Source organism: Colias croceus, chromosome 7 (assembly GCF_905220415.1).
Source record: "Colias croceus chromosome 7, ilColCroc2.1".
Classification (NCBI taxonomy): domain Eukaryota; kingdom Metazoa; phylum Arthropoda; class Insecta; order Lepidoptera; family Pieridae; genus Colias; species Colias croceus.
The window spans coordinates 7,300,929-7,317,202 of record NC_059543.1 but is presented as its reverse complement, the minus strand read 5'-3'; the positions used below and the strand labels follow the sequence as shown (position 1 = coordinate 7,317,202).

Here is a 16,274-nt window from a genome sequence, read left to right as displayed (position 1 = left end):
TTATGCTTTTAATAGGTACGTAAAATTGGGCATTCCTCGTATTTACGTATGTTAGGTACCTACGCAAAATTAAAGTAGGTACGTATTCATAAACAAGAGTGAAATGATGTTTCACTTAGATTACAAAATTCAAATGTCAATAAGATATTTTTGGATTTCAATTTCCAAATAATCAATGTGTGATAAAATTGTGTTATAGAGATTAGAATTATTATAATTGACGGCGATAAATTTATTTTTGAGAATTCTTTTATCTTATTAAGCAGCAGACGTGCCCGTATTATCTAACTGTACCCTTATTATGATAGACGGCCTTCCTACAGGACATAAGCTGACGTTACGCTTCGATCGAGATTCATTCAATACAAAACTTGGACCTTTTAAATATTTATATATAAACTGGGACGAAGCTTTCGCTGTCAAAGTTGATAGCATCTCACCTTAGACACCTAGCCCCTCTAATTTACCTGTCAGCTTTATAATTTATTTGCGATGTAATAAACTCAATAATAGAGCCTGCTTATATGCTATAAATAATGCTATAAATAATGTGCTTATAATTAAAAATGTATACTTACTAAGAACTAAGTACTAGGAGGAATTTCTATAAAACTTTTTTGACCGACAGTGCCGTTTAGTTGGATACGGACTACGGTGTACCTAATAGTTTTGGCAAACTGTCGGTGCCAAAAAATGGCAATAAGGGTGAATGAAGGGTGAATGGACCTTCCTTACGGAAGAAATAAATCAAGTCAGTCATGGGAAATCCGAGGTGTAGATCTTTTGTGACTTTTGTTCGGTACCTTTAACATCCGATAGTAGGGAAGTTTTCTTTTATCTATAATATTCGTGTAGATACTGTGGGTCTGGGTTATTGTCCTTTATCAATAAATGAAGAAATACAAAAAATACAGGACAATAATTCTTATAAGTCCAAAGGAGCTTAAACTTATGTTTAACTTAATTGATCTATTCGATTAGTTCTAGCTGTTACCATTGCTTATAAAATTACTAAAACATCGTAGGTATGTAGAGCAAAAAATAATTCTGTATCGTTCATAACGTTTTGAATAGCTATTTGCCTGATAAGCACCTCATCTTATTCGTAAATTAATACATTATAGTCTGTAACTTAATATTAAAGTCGGATGCGTACTGTATGCCGTTTAATACTGGCTAATAGTAAATGAACTGGACAGCATAATGCGACAACTAACAAGTCACAACTGTCGAGCTATCGCAGGTGAAAGGTTGTGCAATGAATCGTGGTGTTTACATTCCCAACAAGACCGATGTCGGTATCTTAGTCACTTGAATTTATTTCCTCCAACTCCCAGGCTATACCATCTGTTTGTGTTCCAATGTAACAACTAAATTTTATTTTATTGTACCTGCATGAACTCAATTTTGTTGACTGGTACAGTTACCAACGTGATTAATTGATTAATTGTATCAATTCCAAACACAAAAACTCTTTAATATGGGAATAATATAATTGCTCAATTTGAACGGCAGTAGTTAACTTCGTATATAAAGTAAGAAAGCATTTCTAATCGCTGCTTTCAAGTGCAAAGATAAATACTCAAGCGGGCGAGACTGCGTGCGGCGCGCCTGCATTATTGGATGTTCTTGAAATTATCTCGAGTCGAGACGTTTTTATGGTCCGCATTGGAATCTGGATGTTTTTTCCCATTGCAGGCCATTCGAACGCCCAAACAGGTTTTTAGATAGCGCTCTGTAATGCATCAAACCGGTGCGTTTTTGTGAGGCGGCACGCTCAAGGAGTAATGTAATGAGGTTTACAAACGATCATTTTATCCAACGTGCGTTAGACCTGTATTATAATTTAAAGCGTGGTTGCTAAGTAAGCTAATGGTCAGTTTATAAATTTATATAACCGTCTAGTAGGTAGGTCATAGAACAGAACTTTTATTCGGATGAGAGGTTAATGGTTGATACCTACATAACAAATTACATGACAATATTGATTTTCATTAATGCAATTTATTTTGTTTGTTGTGTAATGGACAGTAGATTAAAACATCGTTTTATTAAAACATAGGCAAGCTGAATAAAAGCCAAATGTTATAGGTACCTAGGTATTTATTGAGAAAAGAATGCGTCGTAGGTAGCTGTACCTAAGCTACGGTGTGATGAGGATTCATGTTCGCTCTTTTAGGTAAAGAGGTGTGGTGGGCATTCCTCGTAAGGTCCTTCCTAAGTAGGTACCTACCCACATTATATTTTTCCTTGATGTTACGTAAAATTTACCTTATGTCAAGGTAAGATTTCATGTTTTATAAGTCAAGTTTGAATCCATATGCAAAGATAGAGACAAGTCAAGAAGATAGGAACTAAAGCGAATTGATTATTTATTTAGGTTCATTGTTTTATTAAATAATATAAAGTCAAGGCCCATTTATGCCTGATCAATGCCAATCAATTCTGTCGGGTAAAAAATCTTAATAAACTTAGCCATTGTGAAGATAGAAAACTCAATTTTATACCTATTACCTATGCAATATAAAAATTACACTATAAACACTAAAACTTGCAAACATAAATTTAGAATATACCTACTTACATAATATGTTTTAAGATATTGTTTATTTTTACGCATACGCAGGTAAATAGAAACAAACGCTAACATTTTAATGGGGTCACGAAACGGTAGAGCACTAAGCATTTCGAATGTTTACAGTCGAGAACAAAATAATTAGGTATCTACTGCATTGGGCAATTACTGTTACCTACAATAGAATGTTATTAAATATTATGAATGAAAATTGAAATACTTACGGACTGGCACTTTTTTCGGGTCATAATTTTCAACCAGCTCGCTGATCTTCCCGATTTTCCCGTGAGCAACCTTGGACCGCTCTGTGATACCTTCGAGTTGCAATGTCAGCTCATTAAATATATCCTCGGCTAGGAGCACGAGGGAAGCGAGTTGACGGAGAGCATTACTCAATGTACAGTTAGTTACAGCCTGGAGTTCTTCATCCGTGACTTTCTGTTTCCCGTTTTCGTCCCGTAAACTAGTTCTCGAAAGAAACTTCGGTTCTACCACCCTTTCAACGAAAGGCATTTCGAAAGTATCCTGAATAAACCCAACCACTTATTCATCCATTCCCGCGCAGCGAGAGCGAATTAAACTTAATTCCGCCATCCATTCAACACACTTCACAAAAAACGTCAGGTAACCGCCACTTTAAATTAACCGACATCCTGACCGGTGGGCTTTCATTTATTAACGTTTATATTTGTTAAAACAATTTTTTTATAAAATATTAATTATTTGAGTATACTTTTCGTTCATAACATCGAAGTACAGAAGTTTTTAAAGAACTTTTCATATCGACGAACTCCCGCCATTATTAGCGGAAAACGACACATAACTCACTTCAAGCACTGCTCTTGGCAGAATGAAGTTGAATGGAAGTTTTACCTGTCAAATGAGTGCAATGCATGAATGTTACCAGTTCTTATTTAAAATTTGGTATAATTTTAGTTTGTTCAATATGTTTCCAAAGAATATTTAAAACAGAATAACTTTAATATTTAGAAGAAACTAATTTAAATGTAATAATGGTAATCAAATAAAGTATAAGACTGAAATAAGTTATTTAATTAATGACAGATATTTTAATTTATACTGGAATGCAAACCTATGAAATATTTAAAGCCATTTTCTTGCTGAGTGACTGTTGCTTTTCCACATTTCAAATTTTTAATAATTTTCATTTTCTGCAATTCTAATAAAGTCTTACGAAACCAAACCATACAAAAGTACTGATATAGCGTTTATTAGAAATAGAAGAATTGCCTTAATGTTAGGAAATTTTTGAAAGATGGCAATATTTTAACATATAGTTTAACGCTATCTATGTAAATATTCCGTTACTTTTACTCTATTTGGCATGAAGCAACATAGAGTATTTTCTAAAGTTACTCAATAGATGGCGATTGTAACTAAAAAAGGTCATATAAATTGAATATTTCCGCCATCTATATATTGTTCAATGAACTATTATAGAACAAGGAAATAAAATTAATCTAAGTTAGTTTTGAATAAAGTTAATAGATGGCAAGTAAATATATTTCGTTAAATTGCTTAATTTTTTATTTTGGTTTTGTTTATGAGTACCTACATACTACATACTATTATTATCTAAGTATTATTATTAAATATTATTAACTATCATACTATTATTAACTACTTACATATTATTATCTAAATGTATTATTTTAACAAGAAAAAGCTTAAGTTTGTTCGAACACGCCAATCCAAGGAACTAGATCGCTATAGCCCCTACAGCTTATAGGTAGATATAATAATTATGTCCATCTCATAGGTATTAATAAAATAAAATTTTCATTCTTGAATATGGCTCCTCAGTCAGTGTGGTCTCCATTATACAAAACACATACCTAATATATCAACAAGCTCGAATCGGTACAAAAACGATTTTTACGTTCTCTATGCAATCGTGAACACCTTAGAAGATCCTTGCCCACCTATGACATTTGACTTAAATATTCAATTTGGATTCTCTTGAAATGCGACGTAAATTCATTGATTTAATAATAAATTATTGATATGTTTAAAATTATCTTAAATCTAATTCACACTGATACGCTTTGTTAATTCTCTTTGTATAATTGTACGCTCGTGTCATTCGGAACGCTAAACCCTTCTATGGTATAGGTAGGTAGGTACCCGCGACTCGCATCATGCATTTCTTATAATAACCCAGTACCTATATAGGTTATGCTGAATGTATAATGAAATAGCCTTAGAGAAATAGCACTATTGACATATTTAACACTATTGAAGCTATTGACATATTATTTTCAAATAAAATAAAATTTTCATTCTTGAATATGGCTCCTCAGTCAGTGTGGTCTCCATTATACAAAACACATACCTAATATATCAACAAGCTCGAATCGGTACAAAAACGATTTTTACGTTCTCTATGCAATCGTGAACACCTTAGAAGATCCTTGCCCACCTATGACATTCGATTTAATGGATTCTCTTGAAATGCGACGTAAATTCATTGATTTAATAATAAATTATTGATATGTTTTAAATTATCTTAAACCTAATTCACACTGATACGCTTTGTTAATTCTCTTTGGGAACTATATTTTCTATCACCAAAATTTATATTTGTCATCAAGTTGTATCACCTAATAAATAGATCTATCACCACGAAATATTTTCGTTCTCAAATAAACAAAAATTGTTCCCAGGTATGAATTATCAAATTAATGTTAATATGTGTAGGTATAAAATAAGAGATCGATAACCAATAAAATTATATTGCATTACATGAATATAAACTTCGATCTTATAATAACAGTTTTGTTACTTAAATAATAGCTCTGTGCTCAGAATGGTAGATCTGTCACCAAATAAATCGATTATCGATCCCTGACTGCGACTCCTTTTTATGTGCAAACATATTATTGGATTAGCCTTGGATTAGCCATACGCTTAAAGCTGGCCAACCCCCCACCAGAAGCAAAAAATGTACTTATCGGCCAGAAAAGAAAAAAGGGGCGCCCTTAGAAATCCAAACCAGCGCTGATTATTCAGTGATTATTGTTTTTAACAATAAATATTGATTATTTTAACTTTAATCAAGTGTTTTATCTACAAATTATTATGCTAGCCATAAGCCAGGTATTAAACCAGAGCTGATTATTCAGTGGTTATTATTTTTAAGAATAAATATTGATTATTTTAACTTAAATTGTTTTCTAGTAACATAATATGATTTATTGGTGATCTCTTTAAATTAGTTTGCTTTAATACTTATTAGGACACACCTATTATAATGCATACAAAAATATTTATTTGGTACTAGAACTTATATCTCAGGATTTTAGGTGATTTATTGTGGAACTGATTTTGCATGGTTTGGTGACTACATTTTGGTAACAGATCTACTATTTTGAGGACAAATCCTATTATTTAAGAAACACAAAACTAATTAAATTGGTGATAGCTTAAATGATACCCATTCTCTTTGTATTGTAACGCTCGTGTCATTCGGAACGCTAAACCCTTCTATGGTATAGGTAGGTAGGTACCCGCGACTCGCATCATGCATTTCTTATAATAACCCAGTACCTATATAGGTTATGCCGAATGTATAATGAAATAGCCTTAGAGAAATAGCACTATTGACATATTTAACACTATTGACATATTATTTTCAAATAGTCTAGCCAGTTTTCGTCGCTTACTGCTCTGCGTAGCACGTGAAACATACGAATTTATGTCGAAGCTTGTTATACCTAAGCATTTATTTTATTGTAGATATTTTTTTTATTGTTGTGTTAACAGTATTTTGAATTGATTTAACATCTTTCACATTAAACATTTGTGTATCCATATAATAGGCTTATACATAGAACGTTTTTAATTGTACTTTAATAATTTGTTGGTTTTATTGTTGTATAAGCTGTTTGGAGACTAATAAAATAAAATAAAAATAAATAAATAGGCTACCTACCTACATCTTTTTAGAAGTGTGATCTGTGTTGAAAAGCCATAGAGAGTTTAGAAGGCATACGAGTTTTTCGCGCATTCAAATCATTTAAATTTTTAATGATCTAGGTCGTATTGGTTATCCATGAAATAAAACAACGTTATAGCACAAATAATAATATATTTCATATAACAAAGCGTACACAAAATCCGCAATATTATAATCTTAATTGGGTACAATAATTACCATAAACATTTCGCTAATTTTAATATTCAGCAGCGAACAACAACAAAATATGACTAGATACATATTCTAGTATTATTTATCATCGTATAGTACTTAAATACTATATCGATTACACTTTGCTTGGGGATTGCAGATAGTGGATTGTTTTCATAAATGAGAGCAGAGGGTCCTTATTCTATAAGTTCATTAAAATTAAGCTATTTATTTATTTATACAACCAAAGGACATAATTATACATAAAGTATTCCAAGATAATAATAAGATACTAAATTATACAGCAGAAATAAAACGTATAATTTTGTTGAATATCAATAATATTCAATTTAATAAGCACAATTAGTCACTCTAACTAAATAGGCAGCTAAATCCCGAAATACTGGAAAAATTGGATTTATGTTTTCAGTGACAAAAATCTTTATACATTGTTTGTAATTACAAATTGCCAAAGTACCCATAATTACCTACAAACTATAAAGTATAAACTTTCTTTGTATTTTCTTTGAACGATTCAAGACAATTCAAGGTTTATAACCATGAAGTCGATACAGTGAAGAAATAATTACTGTAGGGACAGTCAGTACATTAAATACCATTTGATTTCAGGAGACCGCATTTTCCCTTTACATTACGGATACGTAGACGTAGGTACCTACGTAGGTACCTAGCATGAAAATGATACAGATATCACTTTTAAAAATTCAAAAATTTGAAGTCTTTTAATAATTATTACGTAATATGTATGCATAGTAGAAGTGGGGTTGCTATTCTGAAATGGATCAGCACACTACCAATTATAATATATTTGCATAAAATTATGCATTTATGCAAGTATTTACCTACCATGTTATTACATATACTATGTACTTACACATAAAGCAATAACAAGCTTTCCTAAATAAACTATGAATATAACTATAAACTAAATACCTATTATGAATTATGATATAGACATGATATTATAGAATAATTAACATATTATATAGGTATTTTATGAAAATATACCTACGATGGATTCCTCATATTACTATTTGACCTTTTCAGGCAAACTGTTAAAAGTTTTTCCTTTTATGTTATGTCAATAACAATAAGGTTGTTGAGTCGTGGTATATTTTATCAAGTTTCTTTTTTATTTATTAAATTGATATGGTATGAATTGTTATGATAAATGCTTGTATAAACCCCCATAAATTTTTTATCGTCAATCACATAATCCACAAGAATTAGCTTGAATATCGGCTTTCTATGGACTTTATTTAGCAAGAGCTTTATGGCTTGACCTTTGGTCTTGACATAAAGCTTTTGCTAAAGAGAACATTAATTTAGCAAATAACAAGTTCATTCAAATCTCCCGTTTGAATCCTAATATGTCATATTTTCAATGTTTTAATGTAGATAAAGGACATAATAGATATTAGATATAGGGATTTATATTAAATAAGGTACCTGCATTATGAACTACGCGGCTACTATGTGACCACGAAATGTGGGGAATGCGAGTTAAAGGTAATAATAATATTACATACTGATCGTGACCATTACATTGTAGGTTTGTAGCACAATTTTATGTATGGCAGTGTTTTCTTTATTCTATTCTATTTTTAAATACTACAAGAAAATTTTCAGAATTTTTAATGTTTCACTTCTTATCAATGCTATTATGAACATTTGGGTAATCATTGAGTAATTATATATGTCTACTGTTCTATTTAATATAGCCTCACTATTTGCTTTCAATTTTGTTTTCATTTTACAATTACGTACCTACCTTAATAATACTTAATTTAACGTACTAATATGTCTTAAAAATACATTACAATATCTATATTAGCATTGCAATCATTTAATTTGATCTCAAAAATAACAACTTTTTGTAACATAATATGTTTCATTAATATTATTAAAACATGATTTTGATATTACAATACGATATGCTCTGTTTTCTAAATGGAGAAATTACGGATATATCTAAAGTACCAATATAAAGATATCTAAAGTTTCAATATGTTGATGAACATACATACATTTTATATCATTTGTGAACTTCTAGTTAGCTCAAGATACATGAAGTAATTGTTTCACTAAAAAATAAAAATTACAAATGGATAGGTACTTTAAAGTTAAGATTTTTTAAATATTTCCATGCTACTCGTATTTATTGAACACACACAATGGCGTTTTTTTATAATATTCACAGTTCACACAAACATGCAAAAACTTAGCTTATTTTAATTTTATGATTACAATTGTAAAATAAAATTTAAAATGACATCCTCGCATAAAGATACCCAAAAAATATATTTGTTTGAATACATTTTGTAATGAGTAAAGACCTTATATAGAAACAGGTACATATTATATTAAATAATAATTTTGTTCGAAGATATGTACAAGGGAAGTTGTAAGTAATATATAATTAAAATAGTTGAAAACACAATAGGTAACAGAATAATACACAAAATAATTAAATACACAATATAAATATAGGTACTGTATTAATACTATATTCTGATATAAGTTCTACCACTATTTGAATCTAAAAAAAACTACACAGAGACTTTGAATATTACGCTAATTTACTCTACATACCAGATAAATGACTGTATTTAGAACTGTATTTCAAATAAATGCTATTGCACGATACTGTGTAATTTAACAGTAAACACACCTATAGAGTTTTTACATAATAATGATATCTATTGTAAGATATTATGATAGACATTGATAGACACTGACCTACAGAATGAATAAATGTCAAAGCAACGCAAGGGATCAAGGACGAGTACTTACACTAAACACCAATCTTATGAATTATAAAGTCCAATGAAGAAATCAGCGCAAAATAAACGAGTACTCGTCTCACTACACTCCGCTACCTTTAACTTACCCAGAATCAAGAAGGTTTACCTTTGAATTATGTTTAACTTGTAAATATGTTTTTTTGCAAACCCAGCATAATTTATTTGCGATGGTATTAACGATTTGTTGAAGTACATTGTGAATCTGACTTGTAAAGCAGGATTGAGATGGGAATTATTATGTATCAATAGCTGTATTTTCAAATGGAGACTCTTATTGTGCGAGGCCAAGACTCACTTTGGGTCCCTGCGTCATTCTAGTAAGTAAGTAAGCTTTATTTTCGGTTCTGCTATAGTGGTAAACCATCTTCCATCCTTTCTGCCTAGTGTCGGAACCGCGACCGCGAGCGATCAGTGATAGAGACCCTCATTTATTTGCGGACCCCGCGCTATGGGTCCACCTCGTGGCAAACCTCCATGTAGTCGGGATCGTGCATGATATCCTTTATCATGTCCTTGAGCATTGTGTATCGTGGAAACATTGGATATACTTTGGAACTTACGTAGTCTTTCTGCAAAAATAGTTAGCGGTTGATGAATAAGTAATTCAATTTAACAGCCAGTTAGCCAGCCAGCCAGCCTGCCAATTTAACAAAATTGAAAGTTTAACACTCAGCAAAAAATTACTAATATTACCTTTAGTTCTCTGATCAAATTCCTAAGGCCCGTATATTTCTTCAGAAGTCGATATAAATCATTCGTCATTTGGGTATTTTCGGCTTCTATTTGAGATGTTGTCATATCTAAAATGAAAAAAAAACTAGTTAAAACACAAAAAATTATATGTATTTTCGTAATCGACGTTTCCCAGTATTCAATGGTCGCAAACTGATTGAACAAATTATAGTCTTATATTAAACTAGAACTATCTTCTTAGCACCAACTGCAGTTGTAGCTTTCAAATTAATATATGTACCCCGAAAACCACTTAACCCTTAAATTGATTTCGTCCGTTTTAAAGGACATAGTATTTACACACATGCTGGCTCTGTTATGGCAGACCTAAGCTTCGCTAATTGGTATATTGGGAAGGGACTAGCTATGTCCTTCGCGTACATGCAGGTTTTTTTACCAAAACCATGTACAGTCGCGAATGGTGACCATTTGAAAATTGCAAAAAACGGATCTCTTGACTCTTCTGATAAAATTGATAATAACTGTAAGTATTTTGGCTATTTTGCTTATAATGTTATATTATTAGTTAGAATACGATTGTAAGTATAGTATTTTGACATAATTTTTACATATTTTACAATATTTGGTATACAAATATTAGTTTATATACGATGTCCCATAAAACGGACGTTGACAACTTGGAGTATATACTAGGGTATTCTTCACATGTCCTATGTAACGGACGTTGCCAATAAGGCCCTCCATTTTCAACGGAATCATTTTGATATATTTTTCTCTATTTTTAGTATATTTTACACGAGCATGACTTGGCAATCAATAAAAAATTCCCTAACTACATCTGGCGGAAGCTGAAGAGTCTGGCGTTGAGTTGAGATGTCGATTTCGAAGGAAATGTAGACCTACAGGAGTGATTTCACTATGATAATAGTGTCAATCATTTACCCCTAGCACCATACCTTCGGAATTATACGACATATTGATTTGAGACACAATGAAGACCCAAAAAGTCAGAATTTTTACCACCAACAAAATATTATTGCTGCAGAATTACAGCCATTACATGAGGTGCGAGATGAATCTTCCCTACTTCTCAGTAGTTCTTCAGTCACAGCATCATGTTACTTACCAGAAATACCACCCAATGTTTGAAAATTTAAATAATAATACCTTACAAATTAAAAAACTGGTAGAAAATGGATATAATATATGCCAAAGAATCCAAAAAAAGCGATTTAAATTTCCTGTTCGTTTTGGTACTTCAGGCATGGTATACCACTTCTTTGCATACGATGAAGCAAACACATTTCAATCTGTACAATATAAGAAATGGGAAGAGGGCTATCTTGGTGTATTAGATGAGTTCTCAGGCTATGTGATACTATTTCTATTCTAATTCTTAGCATATTCTTAGGCTGTGATTTTTGGTAGTGTCGTTTTTTAAAATCCATTATTTTTAACCATATCGTTAAAGTTTTAACCAACATTTTAAGACAGATGTTTCAAAAGCTTATTCTAGATCGTCCATAATTATAATTTGATAATAATTTTGAATTACAGAGTTGAAAATATCCATTGTATTCATGTACCACGGTTGCAGGAATAATGTGCAATGTCCGTTATATGTGACGGTTCGAACATGTACATATAATTGGCAATGTCCGTTTTATGTGACATAGCGAAAACAATAGAAAAAATTAAAATTTTTAATTTTTTTTTCATTTTCCTCTTTTCTATCCTAATTCCAATACATCCTCCAAATTTGGACATTATAAACACAAGTTATCTAGGGGTGACAATTTAAGGGTTAAATAGGTATCGGTGTGAAACACAAGATTGTGTTGCTTGCCAAAATTGATGCCAAGCCATTAATAACGCCACAGTCATACATATTCCATATGTACGTGATGTACGAATACAATAAAAATACAGTTCAATATTATAATAAGAATAATATTTAAGGAGTAAACGTTTTACTATTTTTTAAGTATAGCTAAACTTTTATGTCTAATTACACATAAGACATTCAGTGATGAAGTTGAATTGTTAAAGTTCGGTAGGGATTTTGTTAAATCCTCAAGTATTTATCATTTCGGACCAAATTGCCATATACCTACCCCTAATGACTGACAGAAAAGTTTGTTTTATAATTCTTCATTTGTTTTGAAGTGCGAAAGAAGTCGTATTCATTTGATTGAAAGTGTAAGTTATTCTAATTTTATTAAACGATTCTTGTTTGGAAAGAAATCAAAGAATTGGTGAAGCAAAAAAAAGCATATTGTGTTTGTTCATTTATTAGCAGGTACGAACATAGATACAACAAAATAAATATAGGAGAGTAAGATAGTGAAATTGTAGAGTTGTATTTATATTTTAACTTTTTTAAGATTACTTCATTAATTCAGACCATATACAGTTAATAATACATTGTTTATGTTAAAAAATAAAGTAAAAAATTCAACATGTGTATTTAATATCGCTTGTTTCTGAACTGCATGCTCTCTGTAAACATGGATGATGTATTGAAGCAAAATATTTTCATAGCAAATGAATAAGGATACTTTCGAACGTGTTTCTTTACATTACTTATATATTATTTAAATAAAATGCATTGTTTATATAGCGATTGTATTACGCTTAGAACACTGGAGTCTGAAATGAAGTTTTTGGATTAATTTCAAAGTGGAATATCTTAGCTGTAGTTTACTTTGGAATGGTGACTTATCACATACAAATTATTAACCTTTCTTCAATAAGGGTATCAAAAACTTAGCGCTATTACTATCTAGTTATCTACTAGTGAATATTAATGAAAATTAAAAACTAAATACTATAACATTCCTAAAGGATAACCGAGAAAGGTAGTCTTTGAGTAACTTTTTACATGCGCCCTTCCTAAGCATTTTGAATACTAGTGGTCCTAGTTAAAATGTAGAGTTCTAATTTCTAAATTATTACAAAATTTAACTAAATCAATTATCCAATTCTATTAAATTAATAAATGTCATAAATAATTCATACAACTTTAAAGCCAACAAAGGCTAAAATAACAGAAATTGTTTGTTCTAATGCTAAAGTTGAAGGTCGGTCCACAGTGAATTAGCAAAATCTAATTAAGAAAGAACTTAAACTCGTGTGTGTCGGGGACGAGGATTCGGAACGTTTGTGTCTCTACAAACTGGCGAGAAGCCAGGACACAGATTCATGAAATTGTAATTAAGGGACTACAATGTTATCTGTTTTATTCCCGATTTGTTATCTTGTAATATTATCGGTTAAACGGCTAAACTGACTGACTGAGATATCTCAAGCTGGATTAGAGAGAGATGAGACAGAAACTATGTGCATAAAAAGTAGCTAAAGAAAGTATATTATGAATAAGTTTAATTAGTACGGTAATAAACTGTAAAAAACGTCCACAATTTCAAGTTGTACATCCATAGGTAAAAGTAGTCGCACGTTACGAAATTTGAATGAAGGAAAAACAAGCGATAGCCATAAACACTTTCAACAGTTAATCATATTTATGTAGATTCTAGCCTATAAATTATAATTCCACTACATTAATGGAAACTTGTATTTCATACCGATAATTTTCATTTCGCAATAATAAACTCATGTATTTCCGACCATAAGCACATATACGTAGAATTAAAAAAATATTTACCCCCAAAAAGTGTTAAAACCCAATATAAAGCAATTAATTACGAAAGATTATCATCCCTGTCTTACTCCATAGTTGATACTGAAATAAACAAAGATTATACAATATTAGAAAATAAAATTAAATCTATTATAGATAAAAGTAAGATTACTAAAACTAAATTTCTAAATCTGCCCCGAAAAGACTGGATAAACAAAGCAATTTTAACAGAAATTAACGAAAGAAATTTATTATGGTCTCAACTAAAAAACAACCCTAAAAATAAAAACCTTCAAATAAAATTTAACACTCAAAAAATAAAGGTAAAAAAATTTATTCAAGACACAAAAGATTCTTACTATTACCAAGAATTTACAAGGAATATAAAAAAACCCAAGAAATTATGGACTTTAGTAAATAAATTAGCTAATAACAAAACTGTAAAATATACTTTACCTACTAAATTACTTATAAATTCTGAATATATTACCGAGCCAAATGAAATATGCCAGATATTTAATCAATATTTTTCTACAATAGGATCTCGTCTAGCAAATTTAATACCCCTACAATATCAAACCAACTCTTCCTCAACCTTACCTAAATCACCATCAAAAAAGTACGAATTATCCACTTTTGATCCGTGTACACCTAATGAAATTTTAAAAATTATAAATAACCTTAATTCAAACTGTAGTACAGGTCTTGATGGTATTACCACAAAAGCAATTAAATGCATTAAAGAAAAATTGAATCATACCTTAAGCGATTGTTTCAACCAAGCTATAAGTCAAGGACGTTTTCCGGATTCGTTAAAAATAGCGAAGGTAACTCCTATCTATAAGAGTGGTTCAAAATTTGAACCTGGTAACTATAGGCCAATTTCGGTGTTGCCAGTGTTGTCAAAAATATTAGAGAAAATTTTACACACGAGATTAGAAAAATATTTAGACTCATTTAATTTTATTTCAGTGCGTCAATACGGTTTTAAGCCAAAAAGTAACACTCTGTCAGCGACTATAGACCTGACTACTAAAATAAAACAGAACATTGACGCAAAAAATTTAGTTTTGGGAGTATTTATTGACCTACAAAAGGCCTTCGATACCGTTTCTCACGAACTTTTAATTAAGAAATTAGCATCCATTAACATTACTGGTAAAGCACTAGACATGCTGAAATCATATTTAAAAAATCGATCACAAATCGTTAAAATAGATAACTACAATAGCATTCCCTTACCAATTACGTGTGGCATACCACAAGGTTCGATTTTAGGCCCATTGCTTTTTTAATTTATATTAATAATTTACAAGATTTAAAACTAAATGGTCATCTAACACTTTATGCGGATGACACCTGTCTGTTTTATTTTGGTCCCTCTATACATGACATGATAAAGCAAGCACAAAATGATTTAAATAAATTAAATAAATGGTTTCAATACAATCTACTAACAATAAATATATCTAAAACGTGTTATATTAAATTCAAAGCTCAGAACAAAATTATTCCACCACACGCTCCACTTAAAATTAACGGTGTTGTATTAGAACATAAAACTCACGAGAAATACCTAGGTTTGCGAATCGACAGCTCTCTAAAATGGAATTATCACATCGACCACCTAAAAAATAAATTATCAGCACTTCTTAGATCTCTGCGTAATATCACTTCTTGCATTCCTCATAAATTACGCCACACCATCTACAACACGTTAGTCAAACCTCACCTAATGTATTTAATAGAAGTATGGGGTAGCGCTTACAAAAATAAATTAGCGCCACTACAAATTTTACAAAATAAAATTATTAAAACCATTTTTAAATATCCTTTTTTAACTTCTACAAATAAAATCTACGACGATACTAAAATAATGAATTTAAAACAATTATACTTTTATAATACGTGTATGTTCATCCACAAAGCGCTACATAAAAACATAAATACAAATATAATATTCTCAACATCAAATCGCCACTATCCTAATAGACGAGCTAGCTATCTTGCCCTCCCGAAGATCCGAACGAATTATGGAAGGCGAACGGCAACATACGAGGGAGCACGTTTCTATAACGGATTGCCAAGCAAATTAAAAAGTGTAAACTCATTCATTGTATTCAAAAAACAATTAGCGAAACACATCCTGGAAGACCACACGCTCAAACTTTGAATGCAATGAATGAGTACCTAACCTAAACTTATGTTTATAGTATGTAACTTACTCTAAATTTTTAACTAACGAATGATATTTTTTATAAATACCTATGTTTAAAATTTAAGTTTCTCATGTAAGTGACTTAATGTCTTAATGGGAATAAATGTCTTTAAACCTTAAACCTTAAACCAGTCATCGTACAAAAGGTATACGCTACCAGTACTACTAATTAAGCT

The 16,274-nt window shown here is 30.8% G+C and overlaps 2 protein-coding genes across 2 annotated transcripts in view; both read right to left on the bottom strand.

Moving 5' to 3' along the window:
- The window catches only part of LOC123693051, a 56,344-nt gene extending 52,933 nt beyond the window's left edge, over window positions 1–3,411 (bottom strand). Inside the window, exon 1 of the mRNA XM_045637960.1 lies at window positions 2,800–3,411. Coding sequence (XP_045493916.1) covers window positions 2,800–3,088 — 289 coding nt within the window. The 5' untranslated portion in view covers window positions 3,089–3,411. The remainder of the gene's footprint in view (window positions 1–2,799) is intronic.
- A 5,744-nt stretch (window positions 3,412–9,155) lies between these two features.
- Window positions 9,156–16,274, bottom strand: part of LOC123692956 — a 114,362-nt gene continuing 107,243 nt past the window's right edge. Inside the window, exons 6-7 of the mRNA XM_045637806.1 lie at window positions 10,241–10,347; window positions 9,156–10,116 (exon numbers count right to left, since the gene is read on the bottom strand). Of these exons, the coding sequence (XP_045493762.1) occupies window positions 9,994–10,116; window positions 10,241–10,347 (230 nt within the window). The 3' untranslated portion in view covers window positions 9,156–9,993. The remainder of the gene's footprint in view (window positions 10,117–10,240; window positions 10,348–16,274) is intronic.